General features: G+C 37.7%; 1 protein-coding gene across 3 annotated transcripts in view; it reads right to left on the bottom strand.

Annotated features, from left to right (window-relative positions):
- Positions 1-5,491: 5,491 nt before the first annotated feature.
- The window catches only part of Tbc1d32 (TBC1 domain family member 32), a 228,459-nt gene continuing 207,041 nt past the window's right edge, over positions 5,492-26,909 (bottom strand). For all 3 annotated transcript variants that reach the window (XM_052751314.1, XM_052751315.1, XM_052751316.1), the window contains 3 exons: positions 24,098-24,238; positions 19,494-19,682; positions 5,492-9,726 (listed from right to left, as the gene is read on the bottom strand). In XM_052751314.1, coding sequence (XP_052607274.1) covers positions 9,607-9,726; positions 19,494-19,682; positions 24,098-24,238 — 450 coding nt within the window. In that variant the 3' untranslated portion in view covers positions 5,492-9,606. The remainder of the gene's footprint in view (positions 9,727-19,493; positions 19,683-24,097; positions 24,239-26,909) is intronic.

Below are 26,909 nucleotides of genomic sequence, written 5' to 3'. Positions count from 1 at the left end.
AAAATTATATGAAGAACATATTTTAAAGATGTACTTACTTATTTGTGTGTGTGTCTGTGTATGTGTGTACAAGTGTCCATGGAGTCCATGAGAGGGTCTTGGGGCCCATGAAGCTGAAGTTACAGGTGGCTGTGAGCTGCCCAATGTTGGTCCTGGGAACTGAACTCAGGTTTTCTGGAAGGGCGAGCACTCTTTACCACTGAGCTATCTACTGCCTCTGCCCTGAGAACGTTCTTTCTAAAATTATACTAGAAAACAATTGCAAAATATTTCTGAGAAATTAGAAATTACTTTGAAAACTAAATACTGTGCTTCTAAATAACCTGCAGATCAGTGGAAATATAAACAGATGTGACAGAGTTTTAACCCAATGAGAATGGGAAAAAAAATTCCAAATCTGTGGATGTAGCTAAGGCAGAACAAAAGGAATTTCACAGCCTCAAATGCCTATGTTAGAAGTGAAAGACCTCAAGTAAATGACTTAAAGAAGAAATGAAATGAAAATTTAAAGGAAACACGTTAGATCCCAATGCAGAAAAACGGAACTGAAAGTAGAAAAATAAATAAAAGATGGCAGACTAATAATATCAAAATATCACAAACATCAGCCAAAGAAATTAGACAAAAGTAGCGACACCAATACAAATTCTGACACCAGTACAAATCACTCCACTCAGTGGAGTAATAAAGAACTCTCCTGGAATACTTGGTGCCAATAACCTTGGCAATTTACTTATTTATATTTGTAACCAAAGTTTTTGAGTTAAATTAAAATTATGACACTTTGCTCTTCCCTCTGCTCCCCCCAAATCCTCTCATGTCCCCCCCCACACTCCCTCTCAAATTGATAGCCTATTTTCCTTTACTATTCACTATATGTATAAATATATTAATACAACCTGCTAAGCTGGCTAGTGTGGGTTTGCGTAGGGATGACCACTTTGCATTAGGTAACCAACTACAGGCCTCATCCCTAATTCTACCTCTCTCAGCAGTCCTTAATTCCCAGTAATTCTTGTCTAGGAGTGAGACCTGGTGAGATTTCCCCTTTCCACACTAGCACTGAAAATTAAAATGCAATGGACAAATCAGATGAAAGAAAGGCTTACCAAAGTTCACTTTAAAAAATAAGCTGAATAGCCCTGAAGCTATTATATGAATTAAATTTTTAGTTAAAAATCTTATCATAAAAAATTATAAGTTCTGTGAAGAATTCTATTAAACATCTAGGGGAAAATCATATTACTCATATACAAGCTCTTAGAAAAGAAAAAGGCTGGAACATTGCCCTACACATTACTCAAATACCAAAACCACAAAACTTGTGCACATAGAAAATTCTTCTAATTTTAACATATTAAGCCTAGCAATGTGTGAAATTGATAAAAAAAAATGTCATGATTAACTGGTCAATCTCAAGAATGCAAGGTTAGTTGATCATTAAAAAAAATCAATAGATGTTAATACATTCAGATGAAAAGCAAGAATCATTCTTTTTAAAAAAAGATTCACTTTGTGTGTGTGTGTGTGTGTGTGTGTGTGTGTGTGTGTGTGTGTGTGCAAGTGCATAATGCATGCACAGGTGCCTGTGGAGGCCAGAAGGGGGTAACAGAGGGTGCCAGATCCCTTGGAACTAGAATTATAGTTTCTGCTGCCTGATGTGGATGCTGGGAACCAGATCCAGGCCCCCTGAAAGAGTAACAAGTGTTCTTAACCACTGAGTTGTCTTTCTACCCCAAGAACCATTTCCATAGGAAGCAATTGATTAAATTGCATTTCAATGCAGACGGTTGCTGACAACAGTGGAGTGAACTGAAGGAATCTGAAGTGGCTCCCGGGAAACCCTCATCTAAAGTGCTAATGCTGAGATTCTATCCTAGGACATTTTTGTCAGGTTCCCTTTATAGTACGTTCTGTCTTGATATAGTCAGCTTTACTAATGTGAAATTTTCACCCCAAACTTGACTTGCTTCAAGTACACATCTCAGTTTTTACATTTCTACAAACATGTAGAGTATACTGATGCCTTTATGATATAGACCACCCCCCCTGCCTCCACCAAGCTTCCATTCAGCCAGTTCCCTTTCTTCACCTCTCATCCCAGTCCTTGAAAGCCATTAACATTCCTTCAGTCACTCCAGGTTTCCTCTTCTAGAGCCCATGAGTGGGATCTTACAGCGTGTTTTCTTCTGTCTGACTTTCTTGATTCACCACAATGCAGCTAGCTTTCCTACAGAATTGTGTGGAAACCAAGTGATATCATCCCCATTGCTGAGTTCAAAATCAAATGACCATTTACCCGTTCCTTCTTGAAAGAAATCTGGGGTGGTTTCCATTTTGTAATTATATAAGTAAAACTTTGCTGCTGATGTGGAAGTCTTTGTATTTCTTTGGGGGAACACATGGAAGGGACATATCATATCATGAGGTATATGTTTAACTTGATTAAAGACAACCAGATTTCAGAGAAAATTTCCAGTTATTGCAGTTTCCAAACAAGAAATGCGACTTCCAGAGTTCCAGCTGCCACACAAGGTTCATAAACCTTGCAAGTCATTTTTGTTGAGATTCATGTTACAAATTTTGTTGTAGAAATTTCAGTGACTATGCAGTGCTTATTTCCTGGATGTCATTAACAGTTCCATTAAAATAATGATCATGAATATTTTTGAGTGTTACTTAAATATGCATTTTTTGGTAAAGTATCTGTTCAAACGTATTTTACATTTGGACGGAGATGTAATTCAGTGGCAGAGTGCTTGTCTAGCAGAGGTGGATTCCATTTCCAGCACTAAAAAATAGTGTGTAGAACACATTTATGTATGTATTTTCACTGTTTTGAATGTATAGATGTATATGTGCACATATTGTTTGTTCTCTTATTGCTGAGTGGTTAGAAGCTCTATATAATCTGAACAGAAAGGCTATTACTAGAAATGCGTCGACTATTTTCTTGTTACTTAACTTTCGTTAGAGAATTTCTTTTGTAATAGCTCATCTTTTCCTAGTCAGAATGACCAATTGGGGAAAAACAAAACAACAACAAATGACAGCCCAGTCTGGTGAGGATGTGGGGAAAGGGGAACACGCATTCACTGCTGGTGGGATGTTGTCGACAAATTTCTAAGCAGTCTTATTAAATAAAGAAAATGGAGCCAAATATGGGGGTGAAAGCCTTAGCCATCAGGGAAATAGTGAGAGCCACCAACCACCTTACCTCACCAGCTCTGTAGCTTCCAAAATGCGAGCTACTTCCTGTCTAACTTGCACCTTTATTGCCTTGCTGTTCTGCCCTCTCATTGGCTCTTATCCCAGCTATCTCACTTCCTTGTCACTGCTTGTCTGCACAGACCTCCAGGTCTCTATGGTTGGTACTGGGATGAAAGGCGTGTGTCACCACACTTGGCTCTGTTCCCTAGTATGACCTTGAATACACAGAGACCCTGCCTGCCAAGTGATCGGATTAAGGGCGTGTGCTATCACTGCCTGACTTTGTGTTAATGGCTTGCTGTTTCCTCTGATCTCCAGGCAAACTTTATTTATTAATATACAAATAAAATATCACCCCATTTCAGCACAAATAACATGTCACCACAGGATGCAAACTGGTACAGCCACTGTGGAAATCAGTAGAAGTTTCCTTAAAAAGCTGAAAATAGATCTACCAAAAGATCCAGCTGTACCACTCTTGGGCATATACCCAAGGTCTGTATGTCTTACCACAGAGATACTGGCTCTTCCATGTTCGCTGAGGTTTATTCACAATAGTCAGGAAATGGAAAGGGAGAAGATGCCCATCGACTGATGAATGGTTAATTAAATTTGGTACAGTTATACAATGAAATATTATTAAGGTGGTAGAGAATGAAAATTATTAAATTTTCAAGTAAATGAATGGAGCTAGAAATGATCATGCTGAATGCGGTAACCAGAACCAGAAAGACAGCAATTACATGTTTTCTCACATGTGAATGTTAGCTTTCTCTTAAGTTTTAATGAGAGCATTTCATTTGGAATACCCACACAGCTTTGGGAACTAGGAAATGGCCATGGGGGATAAAGGGATCATTCAATGAAGGAAAAATAAAACATAGTGCTTTAAAGGGAGGAAGGGGAAAAACAGAATGGGAAGGATTGAAGTCCCCCCCTTTACCCTGCTCTCCCATTTCCTTTTCCATTTAGTCCTGATTACCAATTCCTGGCACGCCCCTGCACAGAAAAGGGTGGGAGGAAACATACAGCTTTGCTAACTCATCTTACAGTCATGGATTCATAATTATGCTGTTGTTTTTCCGAGTTCACTTACCGTTGTTGACATTGATATCACAAATCCTCATCACCTAAAAATTCTACATGGTATTTTCCACACTAAATTGTTTCCTCTATTGCTGGGAAAACAACAGATTCCAAAAATGCCTACTATACATCTGTGTTCGCTCACTATCTTATGCCACTTTGAATAAAATGTCCAAGATCTCAGCAGATGCTAACACTCCATGCATGCCCTAAGGCTCATGATATTCTCTTCTACCTAAACATAGGCTTCATTTTAGTTCATCCTGGGCCAAAATCCTTCCTCTGCCCACTTCATCATCCTCACCCCAACATAAATGCACTTCTGCTTCATATTTTAAAAATAAAATGAATTTCAAATCATTGTGCTTGAGCCCATGCCTGTATTAACTACTACCTGTGTTCTTTTATTTTACAGTAGTACTCCTGGAAAGAGCAGTTTCAAATCTATTCTACTAAACTCAACCAACCAGGCTTTATCTCTTAATACTTCGTCAAACCTTCCTAAGTCCCTGGGGGGAAAAAGGCTCTTGTCACTTATTTTTTAATTAATTAATTAATTAATTAATTAATTAATTTTGGTTTTTTTTTGAGACAGAGTTTCTCCGTGTAGTTTTGGTGCCTGTCCTGGATCTCACTCTGTAGACCAGACTGGCCTCGAACTCACAGAGATCTGCCTGGCTCTGCCTCCCGAGTGCTGGGATTAAAGGTGTGTGCCACCGCCGCCTGGCTCATCTCTTGAGGGTGGTAAACTCTTAGTAGTGTCACACCTTACTTGTCTTACAAGTTAAATTTTTTTAGAATAATTTTTAAATTTGTATTACATATGAGTGTTTTGCCCACATGTACATCTGTGCACCATGTGCATGCCTGGTGCCTGTGGAGGTCAGAATGTTTGGATTCCATAGAACTGGAATTATGGCTGGTTGCAAGCTGCTAGGTGGGTACTTGGAATTGAACCTGGGTCCTCTGTGAGACCAAATGCTCTTAGCTGTTGAGTCGTTTCTCCCCTATCTTGGATATTTTTTTATTGTCAAATATATTCATGTGCAGTGCTTAAGTTGCCTATGTAAACAAAAAATAAAACAGACTTCTTTAAGTCTGGGAAATCTGGGAAACAGAGTCAGGATGACACACACAGTATTACTCACTTGTAGCCAAATATCTAAACAGTCTTAGTAAGAAACACAGAACCAAATACAGGGGTAATAGCCAAAGAGATCAGAGAATTAGCAAAGAGCCACTGACTACCCTTTAGTTTACCACCAAGCCGTAGTTTCCCACATGAGAGACTTCTTCCTGCCTAACCTGCATTTTTATTGCTTTCCTGTTCTGCCTTCTCATTGGCTCTAAGCCCAGCCACATGACTTCCTTGTCACTGCCTGTCTATACAGACCTCCAGGTCGCTGTGGTTGGTACTGGGATTAAAGGCTTGTGTCACCACGCTTGGCTGTGTCTTTGACCACACAGAAACTCTGCCTGTCATGTGATCGGATTAAGGGCGTGGGCTACCACCACCTGACTTCTGTTCCTGGCTGGCTATGACCTCTGATCTCCAGGCAAACTTTATTTATTAACATACAAATAAAATCACATTTCAGCACAATTAAAATATCACCACACTCACTAATCACAGAGTAAGACAGACTATATTAGTGAAGTTTAAACACTTCCCTGAGAGGTACCGGTAATACCTTGACAGATACTTTAGCGATGTAAGTATCACAAGACTCCTAACTACAAGTGTTGTATTTTTAAGTTCTGGAGATGGAGTGCACAGCTTGGTGCATCCTGGGAAGCACTCAACCACTGAGCTATGATGCTTCCATGCACTAAATACAACAATTCAAAAACAGATGGCCAAAGATTTACATACTAATAAAGTTCTCACAAGATAGTTTATATTGTAAAATTTTATTTATAATTAAATTCTGCAAAATATATGAATTGGCTTCTCACAAATAAGAGACAAAGTCTGTTCCAAGAGCTCATGCTTAATTACATAATGGAGTCAGGACAGTATTCTTTAAGGCTACTATTCTTACAATAAGTAGAAACATGAATCACAAGGGTAGCCACAGAAACTGTTATGTTTTCTTCCATGAAACTAATGTAAGTCATTCTTCTTAAGACATTTCTTACTTATTTTTAATTTTGGATTGTTTTTTGGTTTCTTGTTTTTTATTTTTTAATTACATTGTTTTGGTGGGGACAGGAGTGGAGGGCAGGGGTAACTTGTGGGAGTCGGTGTTCTTCTGCTACTATGTAGATCATGGAGATCTAACTCAGGCTATTAGGTTTGACTCTGACACCTTTATCTGTTGCAATCTTATTATTTTTTCACTTCCTTATCTTATTTATTTATTTATCTGTGTTTTTGAGATAGGGTTTCAATATGTAGTCCTAGTTGGTCTGAAACTTGCATCGATGGCCTGCCTCTTGTTTCTTGAGTACTGGGATCACAGGTGTGGACAACCTTGTCCAGTTCTGTGTCTACTTTATCAAAGAAAAATCAAAACCACCCGGTTCCAAATGAGGTCACTGTTGGCAAAATGTAACGGTCATAACTTCGATATTACCTGAGTTTCCAATAATTCATCCATCACCAACGATGTAAATGATTTCTGTCTGCAATGCAAAAGCTTTCACATGAGAGGGGGTTCCGGACTCTTAGCACTAAGAGCATCACTCAGGAACACACAGCAGCTGGAACCTTCAGAACGCGCTCGGGCTCCAGACAGGTGCTCAGCAGACAAAGCACGGGTTGGGGTCATCTCCTCCTCTCCTCACTCACTTGGTGGGAGCCAAATGTGCAGTGAGTCTAATTAACATGCTCAATTTACCTACCTTCAATTTACAATGCCCTTTAACGATGCCATTACTGGAAAGCTATTGTTGGCGCGGACAGTACAAAACCTGATTTGGGAAGAAGCATATTTTAAACGTCTAAATGTCCCTCAATTGAAAACTGTATGGCACCTGTTGCCTCACATGCCGATGAAAATGAATTTGGGCATGGCTCATTTTGGTAGAAAATTTTTAAAAAGTAGTACTAGTTTTAAAAAGTATGGTTATATGAGCAAACAATACAAAATAACATATGATTTTTTAAAAAACTGAAATTCGTAAATTAGTAACGTATTTGATTATTGGCTTTCAAACAGTAAATGGACAGTTACAAGAAAATCAGACCCTCACATGTTAATCCTATGGGTACAGAGACTTCTATTTAAATAAAATGTAGTGTAAATCATTTCAATTTAGAAATCTATTCTTCTTAATGTTTTCAAGTTCAGTACAAATCAAATCTATCACCAAGAAATGCCACGAAATAATAGCAGAATGCTTATCAGCACGGGGGAGACAATCTGTCTTCTAAATGAGCCATGTGAACTCTATATTGCCAATGAAAAGTTAGAAATTGCTATCAGTATAAAAAGCACCTCCTAGAAAGGCAATCATGTCTGAGGACAATGTCCTGGTAGATATCCTTTGTTCCTCTGCAGGGGAAATGAGCAAATGTGCTGTTGTCTGTGTTTTTCCATATGTGCAGTCATAAAAAGGAAGAATCTGGGCTTTTGCCCATCTCTGTGGACTCTTTCTGGTACTCAGGTCTTTTGTTCATTTTTCTTCCTTCCTTCCTTCCTCCCTCCCTCCCTTCCTTCCTCTGTAAACACAACTGCTTCTTCTTCCCGAGTTCATTAGAAAAGCATTACACAGTAGAGATGAGGAAGGGTGAGATATTTCATTCTATGTCACTATGACATTCCTGACATAAATGCAATGGACTTTGACTCTATTTGTCTCACATGAGTTTTTTAAAAATATTCTACTTTACAGTTCTAGGCACATCTACAGTGTGCATGTGGAGGTCAGAGCACAGCTCTCGAGAGTTAGCTTTGTTCCTTCACAATGTGTGTGTGAGGGGCTGAAATCAAGTTGTCAGGCTTGGAGGCAAGTGCCTTTACCCTGAGCCATGTCGGTGACTCCTCAGCCCTCCACCACTTTCTTATAATCCCTGTGCCTTTCATACTGCGCATCCACCTACCTTCATGCCCCACCCCCCAGCTTCCATATAGGAGATAAAACTTGTGATGCTTGCCTTTAGGAGACTGCCTTTTATCACCTAACATGATCTACAATCCCAATTTCCTGCAAATGCTTAATTTTGTTCTTCTTCTTCTTTTTTTTTTTTTTGGTTTTTCGAGACAGGGTTTCTCTGTGTAGCTTTGCGCCTTTCCTGGAACTCACTTGGTAGCCCAGGCTGGCCTCAAACTCACAGAGATCCGCCTGGCTCTGCCTCCCGAGTGCTGGGATTAAAGGCGTGTGCCACCACCGCCCGGCAATTTTGTTCTTCTTTAGGGCTGAGTAAAACTCTGTTGTGTACACACACATACCTTGACTGATCCCATAACCTGGCTATTGTGAATAGTGCCAAGATAAACATAGATGTGCAGGGATCTTCATGGTAATCCAACATGCATTTATTTATTTCTATCATATAAGTTATGTGGCTAGGTCAACCTAGGTCAACTTTTAGTTTTCTGATTTCCATAGTAGCTAGATTAGTTTATATCACCACTAGCAATTTGTAAATGCCTGTCCCAATCCTGGCACTTGTTTTCTTGGTGATCGCCATTTTGATGAGGTAATTGTTTTGATGGGCATTTTCCTGATGGATAAAGGTGATGAGCCTTTCTTCACGGACTCATTTTTCATGGGTGCTGCATCATCTGAAGGGTCTGCTTATCTCCCTGCCCATTTGTTGACAGGAGTCTTTTTGTTCTTTTATTATTTTGTAGTTTACTTAGTTCAACATATATTCTAGCTATCAGCCTCTTATCAGGTGAATAATTGGCAATGATTTCCCCAATTTGTACCTTGCCTTCCATTTCTTTTACTTTACAAGAATGTAGTACAATTTGTCTCAGCATGCTTTTATTCCCTGAGTTCCTCGGATCTTATTCAGAAGTCATTGCCTATTCCAGATCTTCAAGTGTGTTCCCTGTTAGTTTCAGATTTTTAGGTTTTACAGTAAGGTCTTTGTTGCTTTTATAAGTCAAACACAAATAAAAACTAAAACTTAGGACTGCTCCTAAGAATTTAAAGAACCAGGAACTTGCAGAAATGAACTCACTTCATTTCACAAACTGAGCAAACAGCAACATGAATATATTCTGTTCAAAACCTCTCAGTACTCATGTACAATGCATGGACACACAAAGCACGTTATCGATGTGGACAGAACACAATCAAGTCGCCTTGTCGCCTTTAACGAGGAATAAAACGTAACTTTAGAGTGCCCCTCGTGGTCTAAGTGCTCTGCACTCTAATGCTACGCATGTCTCTCAGCAGCACTGGCCGGTAGTTTTGCTCCAAAATCTCCATGTATTCAAAATAGTTGCTCACTCGAAACCCACGTAGTGCTTCTTCCTGTCAGGAGAATATGAAGGGAAGTTCACTTGCTTAGAGAAAGATACACAATTCCAAGTGAATAATGTTTAAGTAGCTGAAGGACCATTTGTTCTCAGCTATAGATGCTGGGGCAAGTTTACATAGTTAGTGAATGTGTAACTGCTTTTCATTTGGGGAGCTGTGTCTGTATCTGTCAGGAATGAAGCATGGCCTCATGGAGCAAGGTTATTTTAAGAAGCAAAAATGCTTTGCAGTTAACAACAGCAGCAGCAACAGCAGCAAGTCTTCCTAAAATTTTATGTATATTTCAATAGTTTAAATATGTAACTAGTAAAGGCCCAGAATTCTCTCTAAGACCTCTCTTAGCCTGTGGTTCACAATGCTAGCTAGCACAGGGCATGTAAACATCATTTTTTGCTTTAATGGTTAGTGTCCCAAACGAGGCAATCAAGAATAAACAGCATGAACATCTATTTATTATTTTAAAGTCTTGGGGGTGGGGGTTGGCTAAGCCTTTCAGCATTCTCAAATATTATCTAATATAGTATCTATCTACCTGAACATTTTCTTAAAAATCTTCCGAATAGTCATTCTCAATTTAACACAACTATGTTAGCTTTTGAGGATATAAAAAATTTGGACAATTTATGCCTTTCACAAGTTGATAGTTGAAAGACAAAAAATGAATAGCATAAACACAACAGCAATCCAAAAGAATGAAAGGCAATACATATTATGTACCAGATAGTTTGTTAGCAGTGGTAGAAGAGAGACATCAATGTAAGGTAGCTAAAAATACATAGAATTTTTCACATTTTAAAAGCTTCAAATGTACTTACAGATATATAAAAAAACCTCATATATAGTCACTTATGAGTAATATTTCACAGTAAATAGTTATGTAGAACTTTACTATTAGTGTGCCATGTGTCACTTAAAACCCATATAATTTGAAGAAAAGATACAATTGAAAAAATTATTACTGATCAGCAAAGTTAACAGATGCTGAAGAAACTAAATGGTATTTAGTGATGATATCCACCATTATACCATTCAACACAAACATGAATTCCACTTTTCACTTTAAGGTAAAAGACTGTTTCATCTGTTCTTTCACTGTTCACTCATACATCCTATTAGCATAATGTAAGCTCTTGGTTGTGCACACCACACTCAAAAGAGAGGGAGGTAAGAATTGTATCATAGACTGTTAACAGCCAAGGGAAAACATGCTCTCCCATTAATAAACATGAAACTTCTCTTAGGGTTACTATTTCAGCAATGAAACACCACAACCAAAATAACTTGGAGGGAAAAAAGGTTTATTTGGCTCACACTTCCCCTAAGCAAAGGAAGTCAGGACAGTAACTCAACCAGGGCAGGATCCCAGAGGCAGCAGCTGATGCAGAGGCCATGGAGGGGTGCTGCTTACTGACTTGCTTCACATGGCTTGCTCAGCCTGCTTTCTTATAGAATCCAGGACTACCAGCCCAGGGATGGCACCTCCCCCACTGATCACTAATTAAGAAAATGCCTTGCATCTGAATCTTATGGAGGCATTTTCTCAACTGAGGCATCTTTCTCTCTTATGACTCTAGCTTGTGCCAAGTTGACATAAAACTACCCAGCACACAACTGAACCAAAGAGGAGATGTTCAAGTGGACATGGTCATACACACTTGTAATCCTTGCCCTTGATAGACTGTGGCAAGAGGACACTAGATTCAGTGCCATCTGGGCAACACAGTGAAGCCCTGTCTCAACAAAGAAAACAGAACAAATAGACGTTCACTTGATTAATGGCAGAATATTGGGTCTGTGTAAATTTCTGTCTATCAAAATTACTTGTCTACAAGGGCGAAAGGATCAAAGTCAGATCTACCTTCCTGGACTAGATTTCACCTTAAATAGCTATTGTAATTATAGAACTCTTATGAACTTACCCACTTTCTTTAAATTATATGTGACTTGGCTTTCATCATTTCTACACTAAAAGTATCCCTAAGTTGGAAGGCAATTATAGTAACATCTTTCCTAACAGAGAAATTCCAATGCTGTGAGAACTTCTTCAGGGTGAATTCATGATTTTCAAATAAAAGCTTATTATTCATTAAATGCAAGTTAAAATTAGACATGGCAGTACTCAAACAATAGCTCTAATAATACTTTTCTGGCCAAAAAAAAAATCAAAATATACTTAACATCTCTTAATTATTGTTCTACTTTCATTTAAACATAAAACTACATAGGGAAGCCACAGTTAATACTTGGCTTAAATATATTTCTTTCTTAAAATATATTTTTTTCAACAACTGATTCCTCTTTTAGATATTAATTTTAAGGTTAAAAGAAAATATTCTAGTAACCACACTGAAGAGATATCATAATATTAGCATAAAAGGTTACAGAGGTTACATGGTATAAGGAAAAGATTTAAATATACAATTTAAATGCAATTGTAAATGGTACTGTTCATTTTAAAAAATTGGCAGGCAATTTTATTTCTGAATAAAAATTTAAAGTACCCATGTTTCAGTTTTAATCTTTAAAGTAGAATATTTTTCATCTTACCCTGGACATTCTCTAACCCTCTTCTTGGGGGATAATCTTACCTGTGATTATGATCATTTAGATTGTTAGGCTATCACTCAAGTTGTAACTAACCATTTCCTCCAAGTGAAGTTTCATTTGCAGATCTAAGTGCATTGGAATCACCCTGCTCTATGAATAGGGAAGCATGTGCAAAGTACAGTTTTTTAAACAGTTTTAATATTTTTGTTACAATAGTAAAATATTTGCTCAAGAAAACACTAATAGGTTATACTGCAATAATTTAAATCTGGGTTACAATATTCACTGAGAGAATGCTACATTTTGTATTATACCTAACTGCTATTCCATCACTTTGCTTTAACTCTGGGTTTTAGATATTGAACTACCAAAAAGCATTAGAAATTAATTCTTAACCACAGTGCTGTGTGTTATTACATGATATGATATAAACATAGCTTCCTTCTTTCCTTCAGATATACATGTTCAATTACAAGTTTTTTTTTTTTTTTGAGAACATTTGATCAAGGTCCAGTGAATTTAGAATATTATTTAAAAGATAACTATACTAGTTAACCAGAGACAATTTGAGTTAATAGGATTTAGATTCGGCCAAGAATGGTTCAAAATCTCTCCACACTAATTCTTAGATTATGAACTTAGGTAAACCTATGGACTGTAAATCTTGATTTTTCATGCGCCAATGGAGACCACGATACTAGGGCTGCTCTATGGACTACATATTCTAAAATGTGAAGTCTTATCATCGAGCACAAAGCCTTCCATGCTCTCTGTCCTGTCTCTTCCCATCTTTATATGCTCACCTTGTTCTGTCCGCAATGTTTGTCCTGATGCTCTCGGGCAGTGGTTTCTCAACCTGAGGGTCGCCACCCCTTTGGGGTTGAATGGCCCTTTTACAGGTCGCATATCAGACATTCTGTACATCAGGTATTTACATTGTGATTTATAACAGTGGCAAAATTACATTTATAAAGTATCAACAAAAACAGTTTTAACGATGGGGGTCACCACAGCATGAGGAACTGTATTAAAGGGTTACAGCGTTAGGAAGGTTGAGAACCACTGTTCTACAGGGATTCTTGCCTCTGAGCTTTGCAGCTGCCTCTCTACGATTTTATGAAGGCTTTTCCCCCAGAGATCTTTACAAGGTTTTTCTTTAAGGCATTCATGGCCCTCCTTATCCTTTTAAGTGGCCCAAACAATGTCTTTGATTCCCTCCCCATGGCATAGTGTCCTTCAGTAAAAAGTATAATGTCAGAAATATCTATTTAAACTGTTTCTCTCAGCAGAATTAAGAACCAGGTGGGACATGGACATTCTATCATGCAACTACAACAGCACTTGGGATACAGATGTTAGAGTAAGTACTGGAATAAGTCAGAGTGAATAGACAATACCTCTAAAAATCCTTTGTCCATGGCCTCATGTTCAATGAGCATTTAAAGCATTAATGGTGGCCATAACAATGTCAACCACCAGTCTTTAAAATACCCTCTCCTGAGCACATATCAGGCAGGGAAAAGTGAGGGTGACCCATCAAGGATTATTGATTTCAGCTCCTGCTCCTCAACTCTTTGCCAAGAACATAAGGAGCACCACCAACACTCAGGCACCACTGTCTTTTCGCACAAATCCTCTGAGATAAGCCTATGAGGAAAGGTAAGTGATACCTGTATTTCTAAAAGCTCTTTGTATAGGTTATAATTTTCAAAGACACTAGAGACTTATCTGTCAAAAACGTTTTTCAGCAACCAAGAGCCCAATAAGCTTAATATTTTAATTTAATGTTAAGTAGACACAAGATACAGAAAGATCAGTGTGCTCACGTGGCCTACCATCCTTGGTTTTATGATTTTGTGACTGAGTCTATTCATTTCCAAACACTTGATTATTAATGTGTTGACAAGGTTATGGTAACTTTTCAAAAACTAATTTACAGAGAAAAAATCTTGGGTGGGTTAAAGTGGAAGAGAGTTGATTTACTAAAACTGTAAAATTTAGCAAAGATTACTTAAATGATTTGCATTAGTGCCAAATCTCATAAGAGCACTTCCTTAAGAAGAGTATTTTGTTCAGTTTAAATATTTATTATTAAAAACATACACCCATTGGGCTAGGGAGATGAATCAGTGGGCAATGGCACTTGCCACACAAACCTGATAACCCAAGTTCAACCCTTGGAACCCATGTAAAAAGCTGGGTGTGGTGGCACCTCTGCAATCCCAGCACACAAGGATAGAGGCAAGAGAATCTGCAGAACACTCATGCCTGAGTTATGTATCTTTCTCATATGTCTGAGGAAAAGACCAGATATATACACAAGCACATGACCTGATCCGTACAACCAGGCAGGTGAGGGAGTGTGTGGTTCTGGAGAGAACACATTATTAAAGATTTAGGATAGGGCATGTGCCTCCTGGATGTTTAAACTCAACTGAAAGCTACACGTGATGATAAGAGAGATGACAGTTCTAGCCGGGTTAGTGAGGGAATGGCCCTGACTGAGCGCAACCTTAGTGTGTTTCTGACCAAGGTGGGAAGATCATATCCACCACAGGCATTACTGTGATGCTATGTGCTAAGATGACTCAGATACTTGGTATAAAACAAACAGGTAAAATATCTACAGGACAAAAAGTAAACCAAAGGTTAACATAGACTCCAAATATATTATCTTCTTTACCATAGATGTGCCCTAAACATCTTTTTATTAACAGAGAAGCAAAAGAAAAAGATGAGTTGGTGTGGAGATATAGAACCCCAATCATTACTAATTCTGGAGCACGTGCTTTGTGTCAATCAATGTTCTACAAGTATTTTTGAGGTATCTCATTTAATTGCTCAATAACCCCATGCAGTAGTTATTGCCTCATCCCCAACTGTACAGATGAGGATGCTGAGACATAAAGAGATTGAACAATGAACCCAAGCTTACATGATGAGGGAGAAACAAAGCTCGAGTCTTCAATGTAGACAACATCTGAAAACACAGCCAATGCTGTATTAGGCAGGCTTTACTTATTCCCTGGGATGAACTCCTTTAATAATAGGTATACTTTTTATCTCTTAAAGCTTAGTGTTTAATCACTTTTTCTCTGTCTAATCTCCATTTTCTACTCTGTCATTACCCTCTGATAACAGCAGCTTCAACAGCCAGCAACAAAAAATCCCTCTCAACAATTTACTGATTGGGTTGAAATCAATCTGATTTTTCTCATAATTACAAATTAATTTTCTATAATATGCATGATTCAGTGGAGGAATTTTAATGAAGTATTCTGAGCTCTTTGCCTTGGCATTTCAGTGAAGTTTGTCCCCAGGGAGCACGACAGATGAATGCTAACAGTCCCTTCCAGTCAATGAGCATGTGAGAAGAGAAGGAACGTGCAAGGTCAGTCCATGGGACACTCAGATTTTCCCACAAGACCCTATAAACAAAGCTCCCAACAAATCTATGTATATAGATACGCTAACTAACAGTCTTGTTATATAGAAACTAGTCAAAATTTTCTGAAAAGAGAAAATGTTCCAGATCTTCTAGTTAGCTAAGAAATTTTAGAACATTAATTTTGTTGGATGTTTTTCTCTCTGGAATTGTTGTGGCCACAGACTTTCAGTAGCTGTTGCAGATAAAAATGTTTGAAATCCCTAGCATCTCAATAGACAAAAATTAATAATGAATGAATAAAATAGATGAATAAATAAGTAAATGTGGAACAGTAGGTCTGAGAATTGAGCTTGAGTGCTTCATCATAGCTTCAAAAGTGTGTCTCACTAAAGTGTGAGGATAACACACTTGACTGTTCTATTATCCAGCCCACATTTCATTGTTATCTACAAGGATATTGTGAAAAACAAAACAACAAGCCAGGCATGGTGTTACATGCCTTTAATCCCAGCACTCAAGGCTAGCCTGGTCTATATAGTCAGCTTGAGGTCAGCCAAGACTAAGTAGTAATGCACTGTCTTAAAAATAAATAATAAATAAAAAAAGATAAAATTAAAGCAAGAACAAAAATACAGAGAGTACTTGGCTTCTATCATCCATATCCATGACATTTACTGACTCTGACAGCTTAGTGGTATAGTGAGAACAGGAAAATCAAGTATCCATGCAACTCCATCCAGCTGCATCCCCATCCAACCCCAGTGCTCCAACAGTGAACTAGGGCTGACAATTAGTGGTGCTCCCCACTTGTCTTTTCAGTTTAGTGATTCAAAATCACCAATAACTCTCCAGTGGGCTGGTAGAAATGCAGGCAAGAAGTCTAGACTCTCAATGGTCTGATTTAAAACTCTTGAGCCTAATCTAAAATGAATATGGATGGGCTGATATTTTCTCTATAGAACACATTTCACACAGAGTTTCCTTTGCAAAGCAAGAGTTTGCCATGACATGCTCTTAATCTCAATCAATATGTGAAACTTAAGTTGGGAAAAGAAGCACATATTTCTAACATTCAAGAGTCATCTAGCTTTCTAGAGGTTCTTGGGGTAGCTGGTGATAACTGAAGGGTTATTAAACATATCTGAGGTTCTCGGTATGCAAAACACTAATTCGCTTGTGCCTCGGTAACATACGTGTATAACAGTCAAATGCTTGTTCTATTTATTTTTACATAACGAGTCATCATCCTTTTGTTCCTTAAATTGCATTCCTCTTGTGTGTGTTTCTGGGTGCACGTGTCCAACAGCGCCTATGCAGAGTCAGAGGACAAGCACCAGGAGTCAGTTCTCTCCTTCTATCATCTGTGTATCCTGGGATTAAATTTAGCTTTCCAGATGCCTTTATACACTGAGCCATTTCTCTGCCCGCTCATTATCTTTTATAGATAACATACAGTTTATTCACCAAATAAAAATTGAGTTGTTTTAGTTCAGCTTCTTTCCCCTTAGAAGTAGTATCAGCGGATATGCAAACAAAGGAATAAAATGATGGAATTGTCAATGCAAGGGATAGTATCATAGCTGTAGCTTATGTTTTATGGAGAAATACTGATAAGTGGTTTTTTTCCCTTCAATGAGTCAGAGTCACGTGTTACGATATGTGACTATATACAACTAACTGTGAGAATTTTTGCACATACAGCCATATATTTTCAAGCAAGATGCTTCTATAGGTCTTAATGGAGGTCAAATAGTATATATGCATATACATGCATTTAAGTAAACTACATCAAAATTTATCCTGCGAGACTAAAATGCCCATCAAAAGAGGCTTTTGAGAACTACACACCGAAAGTGCAACAACAAAAATTAAATCACAGTACCAGCAAGAAAAGTACCTTTTCCGAGTCTCTCGGAAAAATGCAAATAACAGAATTTAAAAGGCTAGCCCTAGGACACATGCTAAAGTCAGTTCCTTGCCAACACGGTCTTACTTGGGATTTAAGCAACTCAATGCAAATTCTAGTAGTTTCAATAGGAATTAGAGGATAACCTTTGCACCACCATCGAAAAACCTTTCAGTTCAGCTGACAGCACTATGGTCAGTACACAGTGGAGTCTGGTCCACCTTTAGAAGGGTCATCACTTTTAAAACCTTGCTGCAACTGTCCAGGGAAAGAGGACACAAAAGAAACAATTCAAAAATTTAACAATGGTGGTTGTTCAGTAGAAACAACACTAGTTTGTTCGTCTAAGACATTTTTCTACTTATTTTCTCAACAAGTATTTATTGAGAAAGCGTTGAAAAAATCCTTCACTAAACTAGACAGACCATATCACAGTTCTTTTAAAGCTAAAAGGTATATTGGAAGAGGATGAACAGAAACATCTCAGATAGTAATAAAATTTATATAATAAAATACACTCAAAGGTTAGAGAATTATGTGTTAGGGGAAATTCAGATATAAGAGTATAGATAAACACTATACCCTAAAATTCCATGGCTGATGAAATGTCCCTGAATGCATGTGAGCCCCACTGCCTTTAGTACAATCCCTGTGTTTCAATGGCCTATTCTTAGATCACTCCAGACAATTCATTATTTTGGGTTCTGTCTTAGTGTTCCTTCTATGTGTATTCTTTTGTCAAACATTTTCATTAAGAATGATCTTAAGATTATAATTCCAGTGATGTTTATAGTTTAAGATGTTTTTAATTCAAAATGTTTTAAGCAGAAATGATTGACAGTCTTAAGTGATTAATGGCATTATCTTAAAGACATCACTAAATGGAAACTAATTCTGGCAAATACCTAATAGCAAACAAATCCTTCATCTAGTGAAGGATACATTCACATTTAGGTGAATGAATGTGTTTTGTGACTGTTAGAAGGATGGGGGCATGAAGAGCAGAAAATGCCAAACTCAATTATGATTTCAGTATTATACAAACAGTTGGATTTCTTAGAAGTTCAACAAGAACTACATATAGCAATGTATTTATATATCATGCCTGCTAATCTCCCAAGCTTCAAATATATTACACTGTGATTCAGAAAGTCACCAAAATTATTTTTTTAAAGATACTATCAAATATTCTAATCTTGCAAGTGCTATGAAAGAATATTTTATGTAAACATTTTATAAAAATGGAAAATTTAGAAAAATATTATGAAACATTTATTTTTTTATAAGTATCAACCTTTAGAACTAACAAAATAAACTGAGCATTTATTGATCAAATATGATACAGCAATAACCTGATTAACTTAAAGCTTTGGACCCATCTCTACTCTAAGTGTATAGAATTTAGGCAACTTAATTCCATGCCTCCCTTTCCTCACTTCACAAATGAAAACAATCAGATCTACCACTCAGAGTTGATTTGGTGATAAGTGTCTAGATAAGCATTTGATAATTGTGGTGGTTGGGGTGAGAAGGACCTGCATAGGTTCATATGTTTCAGTGATTGGTCCCTAGTTGGCAGAACTGCTTGGGAAGGATTGGGGGAGTGGCCTTGTTGATGGAGGTGTGTCACTGTCCATTTCCAGTTAGTTCTCTCTGCTCCCTGCTGTGGATAAAGATGTAAGTTCTCAGCTACTGTCCCAGCACCATGCCTGCTTGCTGGCTGCCATGCTCCCTGCCATTATGGTCATGGACTCTAAGTCTTTGGAACTGTGAATCCCAAATTAAATGCTTTGTCTTATAAGTTGTCTTGGTTATGGTGTTTTACCACAGCAATGGAAAAATGCCTAAGACAACAATAAAGTGTCCCAAGTTAGTGATTAATTTTTAACATCTTTCCCCCTTAGACATGAACATACTTACTTTGAGAAATACTTGTAGATCTTGAGTCTGGGTGTGCTGGAGAATGTCTCGCTGCAGATGTTTGAGAACAGCTATGCAGACATACACTTGATAATCAGGACCAAGGACAACACAAGTAGCAATATAATGGCATATTTCTATCCAATCCAAGTAATTCCAAAAACACTGAGTTATCCATTGTAGGCAAATCTTAAAGGAAAAAAAAGAGGAAGAAGTTTATTTGAAAGGAGTAAAAAGCCACACTTGCCTATTAAAAAGTAGTAACCAGTAACACAAGAAAACAATAAAAAAAAAGCCTTGCATTTAATCAAAATAGGCATTTATCCTACTGCCTTGAAATTCTGCTTGTTTGGCTAGTGGCCAAAAATTTCCTGTTTGCTGCATGTATAAGACTCGTGGTCTCCAGATTCAGGAGCTAAGGACCCGAGAATGTCTGTACTGGTCATACTCCTACTGCTAAATGCTTTCTTCTGACATAACTACCTTCCTCTTACCCAAAACACCGGTCTCCTCTCTTTTCTGCTAACAAATGCTAAGAGGCTACCTGAGTCCAGGGATGTTCGTTTTCTTCCAGTCCACCTGTAATCACAGGTGGATAATTATGCAGATGACAGATTGCAAAATCTTAAATGCAAATGGCCTCTTGCTGAATCAGAGAACAATTGAAAATAAGCAGAATCAAAGAACGTAAAACTGGGACTAACATAGAGAATAATTCAAAAATGAGACTTTCACAAAAAGGCTTCCTTTTTTTTGACTCTTTAATCAGTATATTACTGTTATGTATTAACTACCCCAAGCTCCCCTCAAAAAAAAAAAAAAATCAGCAAAGGCTCCACCTCAGAATTTGACCTTACTTGTGGGTAAGGTCATCATAAAGGTAGTCAAGTTCAAATGAATATCAGACCTGGGGCTCATCAGATGACCAGGGCTAAGAGGAGCTTGGGAGGAGAAAGAAGCAGGTATGATGGCTTATCTCAACTTGACAGAGGTATTAAGGACCCAGACATACTCATTCTTTTTGTTCTATCACTTTGTCCTTTAAAACCTTTATTCTTAAATCTAAAAGGTTCATTTCTACCTCTTATTCCACTTTTCACCATGCTGAATCTGCTTTCCTATGGCTAACATGTATTAGTTTGCCTTGTCTGCCATAACAAAGAAGCAGAAACTAGGCAGCAGAAACAAGTAACTTCCTTATTGTTCTAGAAAAATCTAGGTCACAGTGTTAGTGGGGCTGGTTTCTTCAGACCCTTCTCTTCCTACTGTGTAACTAAGTGATGGTCTTCTCCCTGTCACACATATGGTCATGGACCCCTGTAGATGTCTTGTCCAAATCTCTCCTTACAAGTCATCCTGAGCTAGGCTCCATTCTGATAACCCAGTTTTAACTTAGACACTTCTCAGGCACCTTACATGTAGGACAGGTGTACTGGGAGGCAAAGAAGGTTCGGACTTTACCATGTGATTACTGTGAGGACACAATTCATCTATACCAGACTGCATTACTGAATTTTTGTTTTCCTATATATTATTAATTATGTCAACTTCTGACCTTTGAATTCCAGTCATTAAGAGCACATTTTTTTTAAATCTCATCCTATGATAATGCCTTTTTAAATATTGCTGACCATATGGTAAATGAAATTTTAAGTTTGTAATTACGTTATTAGGTATTCACACATTTAAATATCATTCATGGTCATAAAGAAGTAAGAGCACTCATGCAATGAGAAAACTGTACTATAGTTTTCCTGAAAATGTTGATAACCAACCAAACAAGCTTATGTCAAAAAGCATTAACATGCAATACATATTATTTTTATGAAGTAAATTATTTCAACTGGTATCTAGATTACAAGAAAAATAAAGGAATCAAAACACTGAAGTCAAACAATTGATTGCGAATATCTAAGGAATGAAAATAAATGTGATTTCTAAATAATTGACTATTTTATTCAAAGACATTATTTTTAGCAACTCTTTGGCCTTGCATTATTTATTTTCACTATACAAAAATAAATGTAAAAAGGAAAAAATAGCTTGTGAACTGAAGTGATTTTAAAGCCAGGTACAGTGACATCAAGATAAAACCTCAGCACTTGGGAGGTTGAGGCAGGAGGACTGCTTCAAGTTTAAGACCAATCTGGATTACATAGGTAGACCCTGTCAGAAGTGTTTCTAAGAGATTTCAAAACAGTGAATGCGTTCACTCCATCATTCTTGAATTTCTCCATTTTTCACATGATGAAAGTTACAAACACATCTTCAAGCACAAACAATGATTACAAATATGGTATTATTTTTGTTATACATCTGGAAGATCTGGTTTCACTGCATAATTTTACATTTCCAAAAAGTACTGTGTCATAAAACATGAAAGAGTTTTCTGGAGTCTTTTTTTCATAACGAAAGTAGAAAGGAACAAATGATGATGATGATGATGATGATGACGATGATGATGATGATGACGATTATGAGGATGATGATAAATACCACATGGAGTTTCATGTACTCTGTGCAGGAAGGTTAGTCAAGTTTGCTTGCTTCCTGACACAGTCCTGTGTAATAATCAGTGCTATGCAGGATGGGGCCCACCAAGGAATAAGAGATGTGCCATTAAAGATACATGCTGCTTTATAAGTCCAGACTGTGCAGAAGATGCAGTAAGACAGGTTTGTTAGCAAAGGCTAAAACTGTTGGGAAGTTAATTGGAATGTGATTTTAAATTGCTTACTGAAAAAGAGAATGTAAATTCTGCTTTCTCTTTTCTCTCCAGTTGCAGTTACTCTTAGAAGAAACTCCAATCAGCAAATGCGCTTTTCTAACCACATTTAGTTTGGTGTACCGTAGTTGAGCCTATTATTTTCACTCTAGAGATCTGTATATTTCATTTAGCAACCTTCCCACAAATCCTTCACTAACTAGCCAACTCCCTTATGCCTAAAAGTACACAGCTTCAAAAAGCACTGCTCCTAATTAGATCAAAATGAATAAGCTTTGAAACACAAAATCTATACCCAAATAATGACTTAATCATGTATACCTATTCAGTTACTTATGCCTGTTTTTATATTTTATAATTAGCAATAAAGTGGTAAATAATCAGCAAAGCAGTGATGGGCACTTAAGACAAGTGATTAGCTTACACCCAGAGCTGCTGAACAGCTTTCTACATTATTAAAAAGAATAATATCACTGTTCAGAAATAATACCTTATTAAATAAATGCATTACTTATATACAGGCTTCTTTTATAGTTTTGTTTTGATTGCTTGCTTATTTCTGAGACAGGCCCTCACACCATAACCGACTGGCCTAGAACTCACTATGTATCCCACAGATTGTTCTCAAACTCATGGCAATTCTTCTGCCTCACACTCTCAAAGGACTAGGATTATGAATGCGAGCTAAGGTTGTATGCAGTTTTATACTGATGAAGGTTTATCAGACTTACACAATATATAAAAGTGACAGATGAACATTTTTCTTTTAAACATTAAATTGATAATATAGGACCTGAGATATTATGAGATAGAATGCCTGCACAATCTTTGGTTATTCATTTCTAAATATATATATATATATATATATATATATATACATATATATATATATATTAGAGACTAAAAATGATCAGAAGCATTAAACAATGTTCACCCTACCTGTCAATAGTAGGACAGCAAACAGTAACTCTTAGGAACAATGCTCTCAACACAGACTTTTAGAAGATATAAAAGCATCAACTTATAAATTATAGTAAATATATTGTGTTTTTTAAGCAACTTCTTCCAGAGTGAAAATTTCTGTGATTCAAAGTTAAAGCAAATGTTTCATATACTAAAAGCTAAAAATGGTTACAAAGAATTATTCCTTCCCCACTGAATGGAAGTTCGTGTTATATTTAAATTTCGTAATAACTTCCCAGAACTTCAGCAATCAGACTAGCTCACAGAGGAACACGTGATAGTGATGTGATACTTCATAAAGGTAAGTACAGAGCACATATTATGTCAAGGGGAGCTACTCTCTAATTAAGAGGGAGCTCTCTCTAGTAGGGTAAATGCAGGAATGAAAGCACAGTTTACAAGGAAGGAAACTACCTATGTGTCACAAAATGGATCCAATAAGCCATTACTAAGTTAGTGCTTACTGTAAAAAAGCTGGCATAATTCTACTTGGTTAACTTCAAAGTTGATTAAAGAAAATGAAAGATAAGCCAAGAATAGAAAACTTCTTCAAAAGTGATAATGGTTAATTTTTAGCAATATGTAGTTATTACCTACTGAAAAAATGGCTGAGTAATTTTTTTACCAGTTTAAATATAAAACAATTCATGAAAATATAATATAAATAGTATATAATATAAAAAAACTGCAATTTAGACTTATTTTTGAATAACTGGATAATTTGGTAAAAATGAAGAAAAATAGCATGTTTATTAAAAGTTGGGGGAAAAGGAAAATTAACGTAGGTAAATAAATATAATCTAATTAATAGGTGACTTTTCTTAATTTAAATATATTTCCCCTATTTTAGGGGGAAGCATTTTGTTTAAAGTCAGTGAGCCGGGAGGGGAAGAACTAGAGCCCCCCGTTGGATTACCTGTGATGGTGCAAAGCCAGACATGTGGAAAGCTGAAAACACAAGGGGCACCTCGGCCTTCAGCAGCATTTCAATGTAGTGAGTGCTGCAGAAATAGACGGGATGGATGCCAGTCTCAACGGTGTCGACGGGAAGGTACCGCTGCATGGAAAGGACGTGGAAAACAGTAAATACACGGATGGCTTATGATCATCAAACATACACTCAGCTGCATCTTTCTGCTTACGCCATGTTTTGCTGCTTTCCAACTTAGAGGGTAGATACAGATCAGCTGAAAGCATGCTTGCCTCAGATGCACGAAACCCCGAGTTTGAACCCAGCACAACATAAACCAGGTATGCTAATCTGTAAACCCCACAAGTATCAGAAGTTCAAGGTCATCCTAGGATAAACAGCATTTGAAGTCTGCCAAGGCTACTTGACACCCTGCCTCAATAAAATGAATTAAAAGTTGAAAACAAAATTTATGTGGTGATGTCATACAGTATAACAATTATAAATATGTAAATGTCATAAAGTTAAACACTGTAGAGTAATAAACCTCAATAAAGGTAAGGTTATATATCTTTCCAAAATAGAAGAATAAGGGTAGTTTGTAATTCAGGAAACTTCAAAGCCTGAGAATGAGAAGGGTTGCTTGGAAAAAATGAATAATAAACATGTGAGTAATGATTCCATGGTAATATTAAGAATACATATTTAATAGTGCTGGTCTCCACCAATGAGTCCATGTTAAAAAGCTTTAGTCAGCTTTTACAATTGTTTGCCTAGTTCCACTTCATTTGTTGATTTTAACTCATATCTGGACTTGAATTAATTAGAACACGAACTGAGAATTCCATAATAAACTTACTTCTAAGCTGGGGGAAATGTATAATGTTTACTCAAAGGTTTTCCATTGCTGTGGGATGCCTTTCTGTATGCTGTGAATATGTGTTGCTCCCATTGGTTAGTAAATAAAGCTGCTCCTATGGCAGGGCAGGATATGGAGCCAGGTGGGAAACCTGAGAGAAGGGGGTGGCGAGAAGAAAGGCAGAGTCAGGGCGGATTCTCTGAGCCGCTGCCAGGAGAAACAAGATGTAAGAGAACAGGTAATGCCACGAAGCCACGTGGCAAAACATAGATTAATAGGAACAGACTGAGTTAAGTTGTAAGAGCTAGCTAGCAAGAAGCCTGAGCCACAGATGAAACAGTTTGTAATTATTAATTAATAAAGCCTCTGGTGATTATTTATAAGCTGCTGTGGGCTGGGTAGAACACAGGAAAACTTCCATCTACCTTTGGTGCCCAGATGTGGTGGCAAGAGTTTCCACCTAAAACCTGAGAGAACTCTAAAACTTTAAGGGAATTTTTTTTTCTTCTTTAAGGGCCTCTATCATCTTCTTAAAGTCATTTTTAGGATTGATTTCTTCTGTTTCTTCTGTCTTGGTATGTTCAGGTCTTGCAGGTGTAGAATCACTAGGTTCTGATGTGGTCATATAGGTCTTTTTGTTGTTGCCTGTATTTTTGCACTGGCGTCTACTCATCTCTTCCTCTGCTCGGTGCAGGCGGTGTCTGTGTCTGAAAGTGCCTCTCTTTTCTAATTTTTAGTCTTGGTTCACTAGGAGTTCCTGGTTAAATTGGTGCTGTTGGGCTGTTTCTTTGGGAGCAGCTGATCTCAGTCGGTGAAGTGTATACTTATGATTCTGGTGATCTGGTGGCTGGGAGGCGCCTTCTTCTGTGTTCTCAGGTCACGTTTTGCTCATTCGTCAACTCCTCAGCTGATCTTGTTTCCTCAGACTTCAAACTGTAGGGATCTGAATCCTCTCCCGGATGGATTTCAGCTGACCAGGGTAGTTTCACCAACACCTTCAAGTTGTTGGGTTTCGCAGGATCAGCAGCTGGGCCCTGGGTTGGCCTCAGACAGAGTGTTCAGATCCGTTCTGGTTCCGTCCCACAGAGATAGCTTCTTCCCCGGGTGTTGGGATTAAAGGCGTCCCTGTTTCAAGCTCTTGATTAAGAGCTTGTTTTCACTAACTCTTCAGCAGGTAATAGCTCAGTTTCTGGTCTTTATTGCAACTGTGTTTTGGCCACCACCCGCCAGGCCAACCTGTCTCTGCCGGCCACCGCCGCCGCCGCCGCCGCGCCTGTCTTCGAGAGGCGGTGGTGGCGCACGCCTTTAATCCCAGCACTCGGGAGGCAGAGCCAGGCGGATCTCTGTGAGTTCGAGGCCAGCCTGGTCTACAAAGTGAGTTCCAGGAAAGGCGCAAAGCTACACAGAGAAACCCTGTCTCGAAAAACCAAAAAAAAAAAAGAGAGAATTTAAAACTTAAAACCTGAGAGGAGAATCTAGAATGGAGCTAAGAGCAGCTTCCTAGTTCGTGTCTCTCATTACATTCCCTGCCAGGGGATGTACTGCTTCCCAGAATTGGGGAGGTAAGCCTGACTCACTGGCATCTGCAACATGTTGAAAAGCCGAACCTGGTGGAGCCAGCAGCCAAGGCTGCTGCCACTTTTGTCCTAGCCATGCAGCTTAACAGTTTACAATTTCTCCCGGTCAGAAAATGATTACAGATACACAATAAGAACAGATTCAGAAGGAAAAAAATTATAAACAGGTTACAGTGTATTTAAAAATACACGTAGGCTTGAGAGAGAAAAGAAAATGAGTAGGAAAAAAAAACCTTAAGAAAGAAATAGAGTAATAAAAAATATAACAAGCCATGTAAAGATGGAAATTACACAGAGAGTCTGGATACTGCATATTATTGTGTTGTCTTTATGATTTTTTTTAAACGCAGAGAGACATTTGATTGTAGGCTCTACGAAGTTG

The sequence above is a fragment of the Peromyscus californicus genome, unplaced genomic scaffold (genome assembly GCF_007827085.1).
Source record: "Peromyscus californicus insignis strain IS unplaced genomic scaffold, ASM782708v3 Scaffold_22__1_contigs__length_63687245, whole genome shotgun sequence".
In the NCBI taxonomy this organism is placed as follows: domain Eukaryota; kingdom Metazoa; phylum Chordata; class Mammalia; order Rodentia; family Cricetidae; genus Peromyscus; species Peromyscus californicus.
Note: the sequence above shows the minus strand (reverse complement) of the source record. Positions and strands in the feature narration are given on the sequence as shown.